Below are 20,745 nucleotides of genomic sequence, written 5' to 3'. Positions count from 1 at the left end.
GAGGGAAACACAGCTGGGGCAAATTAGAACTGACGAGACAGGGAAAATGTAAACTGAACACACTAAGATAACACAGACTTTCAAAGTAAAGCAGGAAATACATAAGTCATGCAAAAACAAAACACTGACACACCGAAACGTAACATTTCCCCCTACCCAAAAATCAAACATGTAACCCCAAGTGAAAAGTTTGATTCAGACAAACGAAGGCTGAAACGAAGGCAGACGAAGCTGATGGAGGCTGGAGCGGTCCCACTGACCCTCCAGCAGACGACGAAGGCTGGAGCGGTCCCTCGGACCCTCCAGCGAAGGCGGATGAAGGCTGGTGCGGTCCCACGGACCCTCCAGCGACGACAAAGGCTGGGGCGGTCCCACGGACCCTCCCCCCAGCGAAGGCGGATGAAGGCAGACGAAGCTGATGGAGGCTGGAGCGGTCCTCGGACCCTCCAGCGAAGACAGAAGGCCGAAGCTGTCTCTCCTTCGGACCCTCCAGCGATCCCGGACGAGCCCCCATATGTTACACCCCGGCCTAGGCAACCGGGGTGCAACGTAGAAAAACAAAGATAAGGAAAATAAAACCACGAAGGCTCTCCACCAAAATCCCAAAACGAAGGTGTCTCAAACGAAAATATTAACAAACCCATTCACAACTATTTACAACAGACTATTTATTTACAACAAAACACCAAACTATTTACAACACGGGGGAGATCGCGACCATGACACACTGAAACACAGGGTTTAAATACATAGAGGGAGCAATCAGGAAATGGACCACAGGAGGGAAACACAGCTGGGGCAAATTAGAACTGACGAGACAGGGAAAATGTAAACTGAACACACTAAGATAACACAGACTTTCAAAGTAAAGCAGGAAATACATAAGTCATGCAAAAACAAAACACTGACACACCGAAACGTAACAATATATATATATATAACAGTTCTGTAACTGTAACTTTGGTCGTTGCTGTGCTTTTTTTGGAAGTCGAATTTCCCAGAGGAACCCACCCGAGGGATTAATAAAGTTCTATCTTATCTTATCTTATTGCTGAAGGGTTTTTGTTCTCATGCTGTCTAATGACAGTAGCCCAGTTATGCTGGCTGCTGTATTTAACAGTGTGGCCTGATGCACTGAACATGGCCTTTCCTAACCCTAAGGGCAAGACAAACGAATACATAAACATAAAATACACAAATTGCATAGCAGAGAAAACTGTGAGTACGCTTACCTAGATTTATGAGCATCATCTACAGCAAATAATTTGATAGTTCACTTGTCAACCCTTCTCTTGTCGGGTCATTGGTCCTGTAGCATGAAAGGAAACTGAAATTATGGTGGATATTTGTCTGCGGGAAATGTTTCAGTTGTAATGATTGAATCCGTGTGTATTTTCTGCTGTCTGCAGACTGAGTCAGATCAGGGCAGCCCTGGAGGAAAAGCACGCATCATCCACAAGGAATCTGACATCATCACAGCCTTTGCCATCAACAAGGTAACAATTTGCTGACACAGATGTCATCGAACAATACGAAGTACTATGAGAATAAAAGAATGCATTACTCAAGCATGCAGCCTGTATTGGTCAATTTAATTAAACATTTAATATAAGAAAATTGCCATTAAATTGATTTAGTAATCTCTCTCTTTAAGAGAGTGTTTGGAAGGATAACTAAATAAACACAAAGTTTCCTCAGTGCAAAAGTATTGGAATCATACTTTTATCTATTGGAAAACTGTAATACAAACAAAGTTAACACCTTAAATAAACTGTTAAGTTTATTCAGCTTGTTAAGTGTGAGGTAACCTTTTGTGGGAGTTAGACATTTAATGTGATATACACCCCCAGGATAAGAATCTCGCCTCCAGAAATCTTCCTTAAGAATATTTGTTTCTCTAATCAATATTTTCATGTGTGCAGGGGGTCAAACATTGTTGTCGGTTACGAGGAAGAACTCGCAGAAGATGCAGATACTTCTAACAGTAGTTTGTGCAGACCAAAGAAGGAGACTAATAGGAGGATTGGACTAATAGGCAATAAATATGTCAGTGTCGCATTTCTCAAGAGGCAAAAAAAATCAAACAAGTAGCTTTACCCCAATTGTGCATAGTGACAGATCGATCTTGTGTGGTAAAACAAAAGTACCACTTACCAAATTAAGGAATATGTATTGTGAATATGGGGCGGGGGAGCTCTTCCCTATTCCCTTTGATAAATAATGCATGATTATATGTAATTCTTACAGGACTTGCTTATTTCAAAGCACGATTTACTCTTTTCACATTTTCACATCCATATCGGATGCTTTGTTTACATGCGATGGATACCTTGTTTTTCTGTACTATTATAAAAAGATGGCAACTATTTGAGTCGATTCCCCAGTTGCAAATAGATGTGTGGCACATGAGTTGCATTCGTCGGTGCAAACTAAATCAGACTGACGTGTTCGCGCTCTCAGGGCTGATTGTGCAAGCCTTTTTATCTTCTGTGTTTTTGTTCATTTTGTTCAATGGTTCGGACCTGGTGTTAGTGAATTCTTCTCAATATTCATCTCTGTTCACATTAGTCTACGTTAGTCTGAGCTGTGTGTTTATCCAGAGTGCTGTATTAGTACTGGCTTCTTCTAAAAAGCAAAAATGGAGAAGGGTGGTTTTAGTGTTGGTGAATCTCTACATTTCAGATTTGGCACATGCATCCAATCCAATTTTATTTACATTGGGACTCATATTTCCCATACCCCAATCCTCTCTGCGCTCACTTCTCTCTCTGTGTTTCTCCCAGGCCAATCGTAACTGTTTAGTCATGGCCTCCACACATGACATTCAGGAGTTGGATGTGTCATCCATCTTGGCTACTCAGATCTTGACATGGATCGATGATGACGAGGCTGAAGCCAAAGGGTAAGACAGCAGTCTGCTTTATACATATATACAAACAGCCATGAGTTCATCCAGAGTGCCATCAACTGTTCAACCTCGTGCCAAAAGAGCAAAATGTAAACGTTGGATAAAGACACTTTAGATTGTGTACATGCATCTGCACTGCCTCTCTCTGTATAGCACAGAGAGCATCTGTTTTTATATACAGAATTCTAAATATTAGCTCACAAATCACATTAGGCGTTAAGGTACTTTGCAGGTTTGTTGTTGAAACCTCTGTGCATATCAGTCCAGCTGTTGCAGGACTCATTGTTAGCTAATGATGGCTCTTTATGACTGGTTTGAACCAGCCAGGCACCTCGTCTCATCATATACATCACTTCTTCTTCTTTCTTTTTTTTCTCTAAGTGTGGGTGGTGACGACTTCCTGGTGGTCCATACACGCGATGATTTTGCCGCCCTCCACGGCACCACGCCATACACCCACAGTAACCCTGGCACTCCTATCAACGTACCGTGGCTAGGAGGCATGCAGACGGGCAGAGGTGCCGCCGTGGTAAGCTCCCAACCTGGATTTATACAATAAAACGGCCAAATCACAAGGAGTGCTGTATTTTTGTTGGGTTCTTTTGTTTGTTTTGTGTTTACATATAAATAACATAATTGTGACTTTTGTTGTATAATATTGGGCCGATTTCAAAAATGTGCTAGTGTTTTAAAAGTGTTACTTTTAACATTTGCATTTCACCAAAACCTGATAAAACAGTTGTGAAATTAAAGTTGGCTGAATGTTCACCGGATTATCTAAACAAATAGATTTTAGCAGATTTCTGTTGTCTTGATGTTTGGAAACGATCAGATGTAATATCAAGCACAGTTTTTCACAGTTTGGCTCCATGAGCTTTCATTCACTACGCAGTGATAATGGGTTTATAATACTCCCTGCTGCTTTTGTGTAATTAATTGATGTTGTCTGCACTTTTTGTACTCAAAGCAAAAATCCTCAAAGCATAGCTTAAATAAATAATTCATTTTTGTCTCTGTCTGTTTTGCCAAAAGCGTTGCGGCTGCTAACATTAGCTCCTCTCATTGGCTTACTGAGGAACTGAGATGGTGTTTTGAGATGTATGAGTCAAACGTTTCTGCTGTTTTTGTGGAAAACTGTGCTGATTTCTACCGAGCGGAGAAGGTTTGCTTTAGCAGGAGGGAGATAATTTGGTTCTTGTGGTGTCATTGAGTCAAGTAGATGCGACTCATGTTTGTTATTTCAGCTAGTTAACTTATTGCTCCTGATATGCAGACTGGACAGTAAGAGCCACTTTGCATCGTAAGTATTTTACCAACCAGTCAGTTTGTTCAGTGTCAGAGTGGAGTATATTTTGAGATGAATGATAAATGGAATCCTCGATAGAAAATACATTGCCATTAATTTCAGCCTCTCTCAGCCAACAGTCATGTTGCATATTTTCACTCTGATATACTGAGGCTCAGTAGGTTTTTCCTCCTATCATTATAATAGAACAGCCTTGTATTTATTCTTTAATTTCAAAGCAGGGTTTATTATTAGCTAATAAATTGACACACGGGAACTCTAATACTTGTATCAGTTTGGTATCAGATGATGAAATACAGTAAATACTAGGATGGTCTCTGTTGACTAATGTGAACTATGTCCTCAGTCTTTGCTTAAATGAAGGATGTAGTCAATGTGATGTCACCCAGTGGTTTTGGGCACCAGATCTGGCAACTTTTTCTTAGAGACAGAAGTGATTAGCTCTGTGTGAACGCTAGGGAATATTTAATTGTGTAAAAATATATACCAGATGAGGATGGTAAGATATGGCACTGCCCTGGTGTACAGTTATTCATTAACTCTCATATTACACATGCCAGAAGTTTCAAATAATGGGTTCACTGTATGAACATCAGTTTCTGCAAGCCAAAACTGAGCATGTAAATGGCTAAAGTTTATGAGGGGCAGCCAAGCAGAAGAAACAGTGGTCTTAAGGGAGAGGAGTAAAAATGGAATGCACCATAAAACAGCTCAAAATCCTCCTTTATTTTATTATCTTTTTTAAAAAAAACTGGATTATTTCTGAGTGCAAGAACGAATATGGAGTTACAAATAAATTACCCCTGAAAGAGAGCGTCAAACAGGAGGGAAGCAAAGTGGCAAAAGTTTTTTCCGCTCAGGCTGATGGGCTATTGTCCTCACCCCCCTGGGCGTGCGGGCAATGTGGTCACCTAAGTTTGTGAATGTAGTAATTTGAAAACTAGGTAACGTAGGATTTTCAAAATAATACCATAGGTGTGTTGACTGGGAAGCTGAGGGTTGGCTAATGGCAGTTGGCCAACCCTCCAGTATTTGATGCCAATATTTTTAATTTATCCGTCAGCTGCATGAACAAAATATTGAATATCAATTAAAATGTCTAACCTACAGTATGTGAAGACATTAAGTTAGACTTAGTGTCTGCCTTTTGGACTATAACGTTGACAGAATTTACTTTAACGAGAAAATGATAGGTTGTCAGTGGATTCACTGGAAGCAGGAGTAAGCACCTTTCTTGCTTTTGATGATCATGATTAAAGGGGTCACGTTAAAGTTAATCATCAGAATCTACATCATGTTATTTCTGAATGAAGCACGTGTGAGGGAGCCATGTGAGAAGGGATTTAAAAATCATTCCTTCAAGTCATGTGACACCGTCAGGAAACGTGTATTTTGTGTAAAAGGGGCTTTAAAACAGCATAACACTGTTTCACTACATCTCTCTGCACTTCACCTGGTTTTAAAGATTTATTCTTTACCATGATGAAGCTCTGTTTTCTCACTGAATTTCTCCTCCTCCTCCTCTTCACTTTTCTTCTCCCAGATGATCAAGAGAAATATCAACAATGTGCGAAGAATGACCTCCCATCCCACACTGCCGTACTGTAAGTACAACTCCGATGTCTGTCGGTAGATTAGAAAACTATTCGCCTATTAAAAGTGGTATTCGGACATCATATATCTGCTGTTGAAAAACAGCCTTCAGGGGGTGATTACATACAAAAAAAAGTTTCTCTTATGTTGATATTTGTAAACTGGCAGAGCTGTTTTCCATTAGTCCCAGTGCTGCTAAAGGCTGAGTGCGCTCACTTTGCTGCAAACTTGTATTTTCCAGTCAAACTGCAGACTGGTGATGCAGCTGAGGAGTGTTTGTCTGGGATGAAAACGGCTTTCAATCAATTTAACCTGGTCTTCACTTATGTAGTAGATGAATTTGGGAACAAAGAAGTGCCAAAACCCTCCTGTTGAGGTCTGAATGGTCACTGGGATGTATTGGAAGATGAGCTGTTATCACGTGCGGTTTTGTTTCTGTTCATCAGACCTGACAGGAGCTCAGGATGGTAGCGTGAGGATGTTTGAATGGGGTCACTCCCAGCAGATCATCTGCTTCCGAAGTCCAGGCAACTCCAGAGTCACCAGGATACGATTCAACCATCAAGGAAACAAGGTTACAAACTCTCACACCCCTCCTGCTCTGTGTACCAGGATAGTGAACACATTGGCCTGCTGACTACCGCCATACAGATGTCAGGCTATTCTTAGCTTTGCAACATGACTGCAGAGTGATGTGAGCCTGTCGCATTCGGAAACGTTTTCACACTTCCTCTGCCGTTCAGGCACGGACCACAGCGGGGAGGTTGGCTTCAGCACGCATTGTTCTTCAGCTCAGTGATTCAAACACTCTAAACTGAGGCACTCGCCTCAAGCTAATAATTTTCTCAGATGGTGCCTCTCTCGTGCCAGCGCTCTCTTACCTGCTTGATGCAGCCCAGAGCGCAAAATATGCTTTAAGAGGGCAAAAAGGAATGAGAGGATATAGAAAGCACTTTAGTTATGTAAGTGGTGCTTGGCCGTATGAGGCTGTTGACATGTTTTGGAGGACAAATTCACAGTGAGGGAGTGAGCACAAACATTTTTTAATATATATGTCAAATGCAATATAAGGGATCATTCTATCCTATTTACAGCAAAGTGTGATATCTGCTTTGTGCTTGTTTTCTGTAGTTTGGGATTGTGGATGCTGATGGAGCCTTGAGTCTCTGGCAGACCAACACAAGCGGGACTACACCGAAACCATACCTGGTGAGATGCTCGCAGCTCATTTAGCTGGTTTTTCTTCTATATCCCTCGAGTGTCCTCCTGTTTTTCTGTCACACTCCTTTTTGTTTATTCTTGTCCTGCTTTATTATTAACGTCACTGTCACTTCTCTGTTTCCCGCTACCAGACTCTGCAGTGCCACAACAAGACAGCTAATGACTTTCTCTTTGTGGGCTCTTCCTCCCTCATCGCCACTGCGGGTCTTTCAACAGACAACAGGTCCCACAGACTTTCCAGTCAATTTAATCCTATGCCACCTCTCATTAAACACTGAATCTGCTGTGCCTAATGATATGTTCTGTAATGAAAATGTTAGAAAATACTGTAATTTGGTTACTTTTGACTCTACAGGAATGTGTGTCTGTGGGACACACTAGTGACTCCTGCTAACAGCCTTGTGCAAGGTAAGATACTGCACCTAATTAGCCTATTTAGTAGTGTCTTTGGCATGGTTAATCACATGCTTCAATGGATTTTCTCCAGCTACTCCAGCTTTCTCCAACAGTCCAAAGACATGCATATAAGACTAATTGGTCTTTCTAAATTGGCAGTACTTGTGAATGTGAGCATGAGTGATTGCGTCTCTGTGTTAGCCCTGTGATGGACTGGTGGACTATTCAGTTTTCTCCCCCTATGACAGCAGGGAAAAGGACAAGATATTAAATTAATGGAGGATGCCTTGCAGGCTCCTTGGTTATGGTTCACAGATTCCTGGAGATTGCCAGTGTCCCCACATTCAGAGCCGCTGTTCTGTAATAAATACCTTTTGGTGTTGGAAAGAAAGTTTGAAAACAAATTAAATCAAATGGCGAAAAACATTTAAGAACTATGATTGACATTTTTCTCTTCTGTCTACCTCTCTCTGTCCTTAGCTTTCAGCTGCCACGAGTCCGGTGCCACCGTGCTCTCCATGGCCCCCAGGCAGCAGCTGCTTATCACAGGCGGGAGGAAGGGCTGGATCAGCGTGCTGGAGCTTTCCCACAAGCACCAGCGGCAGAGCTTCCAGGCCCATGACTCGCCGGTCAAAGCACTAGCCGTCGATCCAACTGAGGATTGCTTTATCAGTGGATCAGCTGAGGGCAACATTAAGGTTTGTCAACTAGTCTTTTTGACATTTGATGTGTGATAAAATGTTTCTGAGTGGCATTTTTTTTTCAGGTGTACAGCACTTGTTAATTTGTTTGCAAGTGGGAAGCAGACAGTTTGCTGTGATATAAATGCTCTTCGAGTTTCTTCTCGAAGGTCTTTAGTTTTACATGAGCTTCGCTGGGTACAGTTATCCTAAAAATCTATATGAAGAGACTTGATCATTTCCTCTACCCTCGTAAATTCGTCACTTGCAGAACTGCCCTCCAGGGCGTTTGGCACCCAGACGTGTATGTCTCTGTTGCGTTTATCGGTGGAGACGGTGACCTCCAGCAAAGCAAAAGAAATCCATTGTCACTTGTGATTAACCACCTGCTCGGGACAGCTGTGTGACTGATGGAGACTAACATGTAAGGTGAAAGTGGGTTGACACTGGGAAAGGCAGAGGAGAAGGCAGTAGGAGGAGGATGTGAATGTCTGCAGCTAATATATTACCAGAGACAGCAGGTCTTTTTTATCTTTTTGACTTGGATATGCTGCTGCAGATCACACAGCTGTCACTCCAAGGATGAAGCCCCTGTGTCGCTCACATGTAGAATGGTGCAGTGCGCATCTGCTTGAAATTCAAATGACTTTCACTCTGGATAATTGCTCAGAAAAAAAAAACCTTTCAAAGCTGTGCGTGAGGTTACTCATCTAAAGTCTTTAAAAGCTTATAAATGTGCAGCACAACAGTTTGCAGTTTGCAGTCAGTCAGTATACAATTAAAGTGTTTGATGAGAGCTGGAACTTCAATAAATTAGATACCTTAATGAATCATGCAGCTCCCAGACTGAGAATACGAGTCAAATGATCCAAGTTGTTCAGAGCCTATCGAGGTCTTCAGTGGAAACTCAGCCATGTATTTCTGTTTTTTCTGGTAAAGAGGCCACAATACATTCTGCTGCAGTAGCACCCAAACCTGACCGTATTACATTGATGTTGTTTTCAGTGAAGAAATAATTCTTAAATACAGGCTTAAAGGGGCAAAGTAAGAATGCATGAAACAATGAAATGTCAACAGCGAGTTGTAGCCATGACAGAATAAAAGGTACCAAATTAATCTCAAGTTTGAACTGGATACCACTAAGAGCACATTTAAGTTTAAACTACATTAGTGACTATAGCTACAAAGGGATGAGAGGAGGGGGGGGGAGACAAATGTCCAACATCACAATAATAATCATAACCGTGATGAGACCCTGGCACTGCAAAGATTATTAGGACGGTTTGCTGTGAACTTGCTTTTGAAATAGTAGTTTTGAAGGCTTGGACCAGGTCTGCAGCCACTTGCATTCTTTGGAGCAACTTTCATGCATTAAGATGGCAATAAAACAGAAGCTGGCAATTACATACATTTTGAAACAGAAATTCAGAAAATCATCCGCAAACAGTGACCCAGTTGCTGCAGGATGGTTACTAACTGTAAGTCATAGGACATAGTTGCTTAGTAACCTTGCTTTTATACAGGAATATAAACAAGGATGCAATCAGTTGGCAACCAGTTGAGTTGAATCTCCTACTGCACATTGAGACACGTCGCAGACAAGTTGCGCTCACTGATTCACATGAATTTAAACATGCTGGAATTGTCATTTCTAAATTGGAACCTTCACCAGTTTGTCTGAGACTGATTCCAGTCTGAGTCAGAACATGATTGTTCGATGGTTGAGTGTGTTGCACACTCAACACACAAGTAACACAGTTACTTGTAGAAAGCAAAGAATTCAGCACAATCATCAAATTATGAAGCAGTTTGTGACTTTTTCATCTTGGAGTTAGAGCATCGGAGAGAATTTATGGCAAAAGATATTTGGTTTGGGGGATTTTAATTTTTTTTTATACTGGTCATGTTTTTTAATCAGAGAATGAGCTTCATCAGGTTCTTAGTAGGTTCAGTTCATTCAGGTTTGGATTGTTTATAGATGTTTTTATAGAGACGCATTCTCCCTTTGACCGAAACAAACTCCATTAAACTGTCCTGTTTCTGATTTTTCAAATCTTCCTTGCTTCCTCCAGGTTTGGAGCCTGACCACGCATAGCCTCCTTTACACCTTTCCCAACGAACACGCTCGCCAGTCGCTGTTCAGGAACCTCGGCACAGGTGTGATGCAGCTCGAAGTGGGACCAGCTAACTACATCTTCTCCTGCGGCGCGGACGGTACCATGAAGATGAGGATCCTCCCGAACCGCTTCAGCGTTACGAACAACAACCACGGCAACCTCAAGAATGATGTGAAATTCTTCATATAGACAGAAAAGTGTGGCATTAAAACAGTTTATGTGAGCAGAGGCACGATTTGTGAATTGCGTGTCATACGTGATTGGAAAAATGGCAACTGATTCATTTCTAGGATTTATAGACTTTCACAGAAGGGAGGTGACCGTGCTGTATCACCTGTTGTGATCCACCTGAATCCAAATTTGACTTTAAAGCTAACCAAACACAGGAGCTTTTACAAGTGTTTTAAAATGTAGAGAAAGGCAAATGCAGGCTAATGTGCACGGGACACCTTCAGTCAGAATCAGCTGAAGGAGAGACAAAATAAGCAGCTGGAGACTCTGCACAAAACAGCCATCTCTGTCTCCACCGAACAACACACGGAGAGCACTTTTTGCACAGGAAGTGAAAGCTGTAGGAGCAGGTGTGAAGTCTAAACCTGCAGCATTGTTTCACTTATACAAGATACGTTTTAGTTTGTATTAGGAAATCAGTTGTGATGATGGCAAAAGCTCTTCTGGAAGCATTCAGGTGATCACTTTCAGAGCCCTTGGCACAAAGCGGAACAGTCGGTGGACGTTCAAAGCACATCATATCCAGTTCTGGTGCTCCAGATAAACCAGCTTGGTTGGAGTAGCAGAGGATCAGGACGCTTCACAGCCTCCTAGTGTTATGTTGCTGCTGTGTTTAGTTTTAGGCACCTTTCTGTAACCCAGCTGCAATTGAAATGAACGCAGGATTTATAACTATGGTACCAATAAACATGGTTCATGAATTTAAAGCAGCGGCTTAACATATTTGGGAGATTCTCTCATTCGTTTTCTGATACAGACCTTACGCGACAGTTTTTGTGTTTGTCCGCTTAAATATGAGCCTTCAGCGAGCTGCTGGGTGGCTTAGAACAAAAACCAGAAATGGGGAAACTGCTAATAACGGTCACAAAATCAGCCGATCAGCACACACTTTCCTGGGATCCACGCACTCCTAGGTAATTAGCTCCGTCCGTTAAAGAAGAGTCTGGCATATTGACGCTTTTTACCTTCATACACACCATCGGAGAGCAGTACAAGTGCTCCTTGGCTGATTTTGTTACTGCTAGACGAAGCCAATAGTTTCCACATCAGGGCTGTCTTTATTTTTAACAGACAGACATGAAAGTGGTCGAACGCTGTCAGAAAGCAAGTGTTTTCCAAAATGTTGAGCTGCTCCTTAACCAGGCTAGCAGGATTTGGTACATTTAAACCACTCTCACGTGACGTGAGTAGCATTCATCATCCATGCTCTGCCGGGAAACCTCTGTTTTTTTTGGTTTGTTTGTTTGTTTTTTACACACACCAACCATGCAAGCACACCACCCTCACTCCCCAGCGTCTCCTCCCAGAAGCCACCACAAATACTGCTCAGGAACAGCATGAAGAACTTGGAAAAGAGCCCAGACACCCAGATTCCAATGTGATCTGCCACCAGAACAAGCCTCATCCTCGGGGGCTCATCCTCCGCCCCAAACTCACAACCCTACAGGACCCGAAGGATCCGCTGCACCGACCCAAAACCACTCGCTCCATCCCTCAGCCGGTCAGAGCTGTTCATCTGAGCAGCTTTGGGAAACTGTTTCGGTCTTTTTGGATGGTTTAATGTTGTGGCTGATCGGTGTATGCGTGCCACCACCCAGTGGGCTGTCTGATTGTGCCAGATTTTTGTGTATTTGCACGTAAAAACTAAGCTAAATTATATGTAGTGTTATGAATATAAGGATAGAAGGCAGGCATGGTCTTAGGTGATGAGATGATGACAATACGTAATGAGATATTTGTTCATCTCGGCCTAGAACCAGAGGTATTCATTCAATATTAAGTGTCCTTAAATCTCTGAAGGCTACTTCTGCCAACCTGGCACAGTACTAGGACTGCTGGTTCTGCTCATGTTGTTTATTATTGATAATCGGTTGCACAAGGTAGCTTCAATTTAACACATTGATAGGGGCCGTCAGAACACCACCTCTGGGTGAGTTTTGTTTTTGGAAATGTTAAGCTTCCGATCATGTAGCAGGAAGCTTTGCTGTTGGCAATGGAAAGGGTTTTTTGAGGGGGAGGGGTTCAAATTTTATGGAGATTTAGTTTTGCTGTGGAAATGTTTTATTCCGGTTACCCTGCACCTCCCTTTCATCGACTCCTAGCTCTAATTTTTCACATGGACCATGATTGACAGATGTCTTTTGAATAATTTGCCTTTATTTTAATTTGATTAGATTTACTTCTTCTTTTGTCACACTTAATTATCAATTATCTTTTTAAAAATTCTTTAACTTCTTTTTATATCATCCAAATGCAGCTCATTGCCTTCAGTACACGTTTGGAAAATACAATCTAGGCTGTTGTATCACATGATGCGTCTTCCACTTGACTAAGGAAGAGGCTCTTACAAACTGTTAATCCAGTAAGCTAACTGCCCATAGAGCCTTGTTTTGCTGCTGTAGGGAAGCAAATAGAGATTAGCTTTGATTTCAGGGTGGATGAAGTATAGAAAACCTTTTATATGAAGCAGGTTGATCACAGTTACATACTGCGTGTGTAAATATAAAGATCCATGAACTAGCTTCTGATAATACCTGCATAATCGCAACGATTAGTCGTAGATTAGCGGTAGGTAACGACGAAAGCCACTTTATGAAGAAAATCATTGTGTACAAACAGGTATATTTATGAAAATGTTCATATTTAGAATTATACTGTTCAGGCAGCAGATGTAATCTTACTAATTTTTCTTTTCTCGTCATTGTTTCCTTTTGTTTTGTTCTAGGTTATTTTGTTTTTCTGATGTGGACTATTTTTGTTTTTCACACCAATTAAAGTGTTTGGAGATTCCTTTGTACTCCTGCAGCAGAAGGACAATAAAATGAGTTTTATCAAAGCCAAACGATATCTGCTCGAACAGACACTGGAGAATAAATAATTGTTGTTGTTTTTTTAATCTAATACTTCTCATTATTCTTTCAAAGACTGGAAGATTTCAGATTCTCTTTATTAACGTTAAAATCGTAGATGAAGAAAAAACTCACTTGGCTTGATCACAAAGAAGCGGATCGTCATATCAAGCGCTTTAAAAACACTTGCATATTGAAAATGTGAATTTGATCAGATTATTCTAATTTTATAGTAGAGATATTGTATAAATCAGTGTATTATAAACAGGAAAATGTACTGATGTAATAAAAGGATTGTATAACACGAGCAGATGTGTTCTGTGATGTCAGAGCATTGCAATACACAATCATATCGGTATTCACTTAGTTACACCTGTTAATCTGCATATTGATCTAATCAGCCAATCGTACGGCATCGAGTCGATCCATTTAGGTACACAGACATGGCAACGATGACCAGCTGAAGTTCAAATTAAGCATCAGAATGGGGAAGAACGATGATTTAAGTCATTTTAAACGAGACGAAATACTTTAACTGTGATTTGGCGCTATATGAATGAAAGTGAATTTAATAAATAATGGTTAACTTTTTCACACCCATTTCCAGCTCCATATATATTCTTCCGCTTTGTTCGGTGAACCTCTCGGTTTATTTAAGCTATACGAGCTCCTTTACGTTTAAAACATTGACCTTTTGTCTGATCGGTACGGAAGAGGATTAGGGCCACGGGGGGGCAAAGTGGGCACGTCTTTTTTATTCTTCTTCTTTTCCTGAATTCTGAGAAAAAAGTCAGAATTCTGACTTTTTTCTCAGATTTTTTTTTTTTCCAGTGGCCCTAATCCTCTTCCGTAAATCGGCCATCTCTTACAAACCAAAGATTTAACCCATTAAAGCCTGAAAATTCTTTATTATTATTATTATTATTATTTTAAATGGTGAGTTTATTAAACCATCTGACAAATTTGTTAAAAAATAAATAAATTTAACTTCCATATTGACTTTTAATTTGCATCTGGCTTTTTTAATGTGTTTTTTCCAATTTATTTTGGTTTTTCAGAGGGGAAAAAGTCACACTGGTGATGTAGTGAAGTCTCAGAAACTGCATATATAAAATATGACACACTCGGCATAACTGCACATACACTGACCTCATATTAAACTATATATAAAACCACTGTAAGACTAACATATAAAGAGGAGTCCTTACTGTAGGCTGATTGTGGCAACCACTGCAACACCAGCTAAAAATACATTAAATTCAGTTTTTCCTTTTAAAGAGCTGCCGGTGGTGACTCTTTGGTTCGACTCTGAATCACTTCATTTCCTTTAAAAAGGGAGGGAAAAAAAGCACATCACCTTTGCTCTGATAAAGATTTGGTGGTAATTATAGCAATTACAACAAGGTCCACCTGCCAAGTTTTTGCCTCTGTGTAAAATCTCAATAGACCTGAAATGAACAATCAATGTGTGATTTTAACTGCAAAATTACATGTTTATTTTAGGTGGTACTTTTACAAAGAAGAGGAAGAATTACACAAAGGATTATGTTTTAACATTCTTCAGTTAGTGATTTTCCAAAGTCTTTGCCTTCTTGTTTGTGGATCTACATAATGAGAGTTTCAATATGAGCAGCTACAAAACAAATTCAGCTCAAAGAATTACCTTCTATCCTTTCATTTGTTAGAAAAGATGAAAGAAACAGGCCACACCTGGCTGCAATTTATTTTTGCTAAACCTCTTGAATTAAAGCTGAAAGTCTGCACTTCAATCACATCTTGATTGCTTCGTTTCAAATCCACTGCTGTGGTGCACAAAGGAAAAAAAAAATATTAAAATTCAGTTTAGATGCTGTAAATGCTTTAATAAAAGTTCTGTTACCGTTTCAGACAAAAATCAGTCTCAGCATGAAGTTTACGTCTATATTCACACTCATTCAATTTTTATAACTCCAGATGACTGTACAATAAAAACACAGGATAAATACTGTTTTAAAAAAGGATGTGAAGAAAATCTGTCATTCTGCAGGAACTATGGTATTTTTCTATACTTTAAAACCAGAGCGCTGTACATACGACAGATCTTCCTCAGTGCCATGGTTGGCAGTTTGGCTAACATGCAAAGAAATGCAGCAGTGTCCCACATTTCCTGCCAGAAAAACTAACAAAACAGGACTGTGGCATAAAAAATGTTTGCTCCAGTGGTCAGTGAGTTCTTATTAACCTACAATAACTGACATTTTTGGACACAACATTGACATTTGGAGTGGCATTTCCAACAGCCTGACAATCTTATAGCTTTCCCCTGCGGGGCCCCTTAGCCATTGAGTATAGGTACATATATGAGGAGCGTGGGGGGGGGGGGGGGGGGGGGGGTGTAGAGCGTTTATGTACTGCCGTTGCCAAAAATACAAAAAACAACAACAGAGTGTTGAGAGTGAATCAGAAAAGCTGCTGGAAGCGAAGAGAGCTGCAGATGCAGGAGGTCTCTCATTCACACTAAACACAGTCAGTAGATACATTAAAGTAAAAAACAAGACATCTTTAGCCATTTAAGTGTTAAACGATGAGGTTTTATTCTCATTTAGTTCTTTTTAATAGAAGAGCAATCGTTTCATTAGACACATTTGAGCACAGTCTTTGTGAAGCAATTACATTTATGAAATGCTTTGGTTATTTTCTACATGATTCATTAGGCACAGGTTAGCAAGGACCGACTGTAGCCAGGTGTAAATAACCAGGTGCTCTGAATTACAGTTTCTCCTCATGATGGCTGAGAATAAAGACGTTTTATTTCAGACTCTTTGAAACTTGATTAGTGACACTTCAGAATTAATTCTCAGGGTCACTTTGTGTGTTTCCCTCGAGTGGAAAAGTATGTAAACACACACACACACACACACACACACACACACACACACACACACACACACACACACACACACACACACACACACACACACAGAAGGAGAAGGCGAGCTTGTAGGTTGGTCAGTTCTTGAAGTCATTTGATTGGCTGGCTGAGGAGCTCACAGCTTGGCGTAGTCCTTCAGGATAACCTCCAGCTTCTGACTCAGCATGATGTTCCCTCTAACCTTCAGCTTGCCAGAGAAGAAGGCCTAACAAAGAAAACAACAAAGAAACACTTGAGCATTTTTTTTTCTTCCCAAAGAGCCACAGTCTCTTCTGTTTAGGAGCCGGCTGGCTGTTAATCGTTTTCAAGAACAAAGAGAGAGCAAAATGGGCCAAGACGCCTGCAGCTAACACCAACAAGGTCTCGGACAAAAGGGAATCTTTGGCTACCGGTTCTCTGGCAGCAGAACAATCAAAGAATATTATATTATTCATATCCACAAGGTACGGAGCCAAGCGTGCAGCAGAGAAGCGCCTTCACTGGGAAAAACTGAACCACTGCCGACTTGTACCGCTTTCCACAGATAAGATTAAAAAAAAAAAAAAAAAAATCAATCACATGATGGGGTTATGATGACCCTGCAATGACAGCGGTGTGCCTTTCAACCCCATTGACTAATCTTCCTCCAGCTGCTCCTTTTCATCATGAGGGAGAGTGGAAAAGCAGCACCCAGCCCGATGACACTCTTTGTTAAGAGCGTGCACATGCGCTCCTCAGATCAATATCAGGCGCTCCGGGAAGCATATAAATTCTTTACAGTAGCCACATCCCATCTGTCATCGCCAGTGACAGATGGGAAGTACTGCCGATTGATTACCCCCGCCGAGAGCTTTCTGATCTGATAGATCATTGCATTCATTATTTTTTTAAAAATCTGACATGACGAGATCAGGGAGGTAGTCGTTACAGACTGAAGGGCTCCTCGAAGGCACTTTCCCTTTAATTACAATGTACTAGAAGTGATTTTAACATCCCAAAGAAGACGTGATTTAAAATATGAGGCTTTTTTTTAAAAACAAAACCACTTGGTCATAAAAGGATTTCTGCAGGTTTTTGTAAACTTTAACTAAAATATTTACCAGTGTGAGCACAGAAGCTTTAAAGAGCATGAAGCAGGTGAGTCACTGTGCAGAATTTTAAAAAAATAAATAAAAACAAGGTCATTCTTCACACAGCAACTAATTAACGTTGTTTTATTACGACTCAACAGTCACCTTCTGAGGGTTGAGCTTCCCCTGCACCACCTCCATGAAGTCTTCGTCCGACACAGTCATGGTCACATCCGCCTTTCCGCCGTAAGGCCCTTTGTGCAATGACCCGCTGCCGCTCTTCAGATCAATGGCTAAAGGAAAACGGCACAGAAGAAAAAAGCTAAATCAAAATCAAAGCTTCAAAATTGACCTGAACGGCTTATTTAACCCGTGACCTGTGTCTTAACCTTCGTTTCATGGGTGCGCGTGGGAGCCAATCATATGATTTTTTTTTTTTGAGAAAAGAAAGGAGGAGGAAGACAGTCGAGCACAAATTTACTACGGGACACTCCAGTGAGCAGCAGCACAATCAATTTTATGCTGACAGGAGGTTTGCGGCCTTGTAAATCCATCACAAAAATCACTCCCAACCCTCTCTGGGGAAATTTAAATGTGTGAACTCCGAACCACCCGAGCAACATGAGCAGCAGTATGGGCTCAAAATGTGGTCATAAATATTTTGTACTTGTAAAAAAGATTTGTATGTGTAAAAAAGATTTGTGTGTGCGTAAAAAAGATTTGTATGTGTAAAAAGAATTTGCGTGTGCGTAAAAAAGATTTGTATGTGTAAAAAAGATTTGTGTGCGTAAAAAGAATTTGCGTGTGCGTAAAAAAGATTTGTATGTGTAAAAAAGATTTGTGTGTGCGTAAAAAAGATTTGTATGTGTAAAAAAAGATTTGTGTGTGCGTAAAAAAGATTTGTGTGTGGACTTAGAAAAAAAACCCCTGCAAGTTACAAGTATGGATTTTTGACCCTATTTTTCTTCCCTTCATCTGATTGGTCAATGTCACGTCAATCACAAATGTAACAATCCAATCAGAGAACAGATGGGTTTGGCTGTCGAGGGGCGCTTTTTTGAACTGCAGGTCTTTGAAGGGAATAAATGCCCTTTTACATGCCAACCCAGCGTTTTCCTTCATCACCACGAAGGAAAACAGTCTGTGGTTGTCCGAGTTTGGTGATTTTTATGTCACAGGTCTACGTGTTTAATACAGGGACTTCCACAGCCTTTTCAACAGCGCTGCGGACCGCGGGGTGGGGGCGGGCAGTGTTTTGGAAATGACAGTCTTCATTACAAAGCTTTCTTCGTTATGAATTAGCATACATGTTTTTATTGAACATTTGAAGAACTAGCAAAAAAAACAAACTCTTGTAGAGGACATAAAGTCAGAGATAGAAAAGACAAGGAGCAGGTGCATCTAGTACAGGTAGAGCAGCTGCAAAAACCCACAGAGCCCAGCAGCCAGCGTAACAAATTCTGGATCCTTTGCTTTTAGTTAGCAGTTAGCATTAGCAGCGTATCCTGCATCCGATGTGAAAGGACTTTTATGCTGCGCACTGTGACTCACAGTAATGGTCCTGGGTCAGCCCTGACTTTGTGTTAAACTAATCCTAAAGTAATAATGTTATTTCTAACCACTGATATACCACAACTTTTTCCTTTCAACAGCTACTGAAAGTTAGGGGACCTAGCTGCTATCGGATATTTATATAGCGATCCTCCAGCTTCAAACGGTATCACCCTTCAAGGACCTGCAGTTCAAAAAAGCGCCCCTCTGACAGCCTAACCCATCTGTTCTCTGATTGGATTGTTACATGTGTGATTGACATGACATTGACCAATCAGATGAAGGGTAGAAAAATAGGGTCAAAAATCCGTACTTGTAACTTGCAGGGGGTTTTTTTCTAAGTCCACACACAAATCTTTTTTACACATACAAATCTTTTTTACGCACACACAAATCTTTTTTACGCACACAAATTTTTTTTACACATACAAATCTTTTTTACACATACAAATCTTTTTTACGCACACACAAATTCTTTTTACACATACAAATCTTTTTTACGCACACACAAATCTTTTTTACAAGTACAAAATATTTATGACCACATTTTGAGCCCATACAGCAGCCTTTGTCAGATATGTTTAGCAGACCAATTACAACACAATAAATCTGCCTGGAATACTTGAACCAACTTCCAAAAGTTGCATGTAAAAGGTTCAAATCTTTATTATTTCTTATTCTTTACTCATGTGCTCCCTTAAGAGTTGTCTAGCGCACCATCTCCCCCCATCTCACACCAGCCCTCTGCATGACCTTCTTCACTACATCCATTCATCTTCTGAGGTCTTCCTCTTTTCGTCCTCCCTGGCAGCTCCATATTTACTCCTCTGCACACATCCAAACCATCTCAGCCTTTCATCTCTTACTTTGTCTCTAGCTGTACCTCTGATGCACTCATTTCTAGTCTTCTCCATCCTGCTTACAAAAATGTTAACATCTGCAACTCCGCCTCCTGTCTTTCTGTCAGAGACACTGTGTCCAAACCATACATCATAGCAGGTCTCACTATCATCTTAGAAACCTTCCCTTTCACTCCTCCAGTCACAAATCACCCCTGATACTTGTCTCCACCCACTCCACTCTCATCTTCAGCCCTCTTGTGCACTGTCTGTTGCTTTGCAAGGTTGACCTCAGGTATTTAAACTCTCGCTGTTACACCTTTCCTTACAGACTTTTATTCCTCCACCTCTCCACGCCCTCTTCGATTTCCTTCCGTGTCTCACTGCAGATCACAGTGTAATCTGCAAAAATACTCCACGGGATGTTTGTAGTATTTATTTATTCCACATAAAAGTCAGGACCTTCTAAATATGATACAACCACCGCGCTGCATCAGACCTCCTTTGGTGCAACAGATCCACTGGCAAAGCAATCAGACAGCCCCTAGAAAAGGAATGGTATTGCACAGCTGCATGGTGCCCGGCTGTGAGCACACACTTCATTTAAGGATCTGTGCTCGCCATTGTGCAACTGTCATGATGAAGGTCATTTTGTAGAACACTGGAACTTGACACTATAGTACAATCCCATCCAGCTCTCCTCATGATCTCTCCTCCACTAGACAGAAAGCCTTGAGGCGGCACATGTAGATGTGCTACCCTGGAGGAGCTGGACTACCTGTGCTACCTGATATTAAACTGACTCTATGTTATACTGATGATCAAATGTAGTTACCTGAACTAAAGTTATATTTTTATTCTCAAAGCATTCAGTAGACTTACTCCACTGTGCCGCTTTCTTCCCATCTTTCGTTATCTCCCAGCCGAACACAGCGTTCACCTTCTTGACCAGCTCTGAGCCCACGTCTTTGATACGACGGCCGATCTCTGCAAACACCAGCTCACTCTGAAGGCCACCTCCCTGCACGAATAAGTAGAAATGACATTAAAAGCTCATGTCCATTCTCATTTTCAGGATCCATTATCGTGATATG

The 20,745-nt window shown here is 41.0% G+C and overlaps 2 protein-coding genes across 4 annotated transcripts in view; one reads left to right on the top strand and one right to left on the bottom strand.

The window, feature by feature from the left end:
- dmxl1 (Dmx like 1) overlaps positions 1–13,608 on the top strand; it is a 63,983-nt gene extending 50,375 nt beyond the window's left edge. Inside the window, exons 42-51 of the mRNA XM_085425928.1 lie at positions 1,410–1,496; positions 2,784–2,902; positions 3,290–3,437; positions 5,758–5,818; positions 6,254–6,381; positions 6,939–7,016; positions 7,160–7,251; positions 7,384–7,436; positions 7,905–8,122; positions 10,177–13,608. Coding sequence (XP_085282054.1) covers positions 1,410–1,496; positions 2,784–2,902; positions 3,290–3,437; positions 5,758–5,818; positions 6,254–6,381; positions 6,939–7,016; positions 7,160–7,251; positions 7,384–7,436; positions 7,905–8,122; positions 10,177–10,410 — 1,218 coding nt within the window. The 3' untranslated portion in view covers positions 10,411–13,608. The remainder of the gene's footprint in view (positions 1–1,409; positions 1,497–2,783; positions 2,903–3,289; positions 3,438–5,757; positions 5,819–6,253; positions 6,382–6,938; positions 7,017–7,159; positions 7,252–7,383; positions 7,437–7,904; positions 8,123–10,176) is intronic.
- Positions 13,609–15,849: 2,241 nt separating this feature from the next.
- hsd17b4 (hydroxysteroid (17-beta) dehydrogenase 4) overlaps positions 15,850–20,745 on the bottom strand; it is a 36,137-nt gene continuing 31,241 nt past the window's right edge. The window contains exons 23-26 of one of the 3 annotated variants that reach the window (XR_014914087.1): positions 20,534–20,672; positions 17,427–17,554; positions 16,263–16,417; positions 15,850–16,212 (exon numbers count right to left, since the gene is read on the bottom strand). Coding sequence is in view for 1 of the 3 variants with exons in the window: in XM_085425925.1 (XP_085282051.1) it covers positions 16,328–16,417; positions 17,427–17,554; positions 20,534–20,672 (357 nt within the window). In the remaining 2 variants the exon portion in view is untranslated. Of the gene's footprint in view, positions 16,418–17,426; positions 17,555–20,533; positions 20,673–20,745 lie in introns of all 3 variants that reach the window. The other 2 variants (XR_014914088.1, XM_085425925.1) reach the window with 2 other exon arrangements.

This window comes from Rhamphochromis longiceps, linkage group LG12 (genome assembly GCF_057381845.1).
Source record: "Rhamphochromis longiceps isolate RC_006_pf linkage group LG12, R_longiceps_female_GT1.1, whole genome shotgun sequence".
NCBI classification, from domain to species: Eukaryota; Metazoa; Chordata; class Actinopteri; order Cichliformes; family Cichlidae; genus Rhamphochromis; species Rhamphochromis longiceps.
The sequence above is the reverse complement of the archived record's forward strand: the minus strand, read 5'-3'. Positions and strand labels throughout refer to the sequence as shown.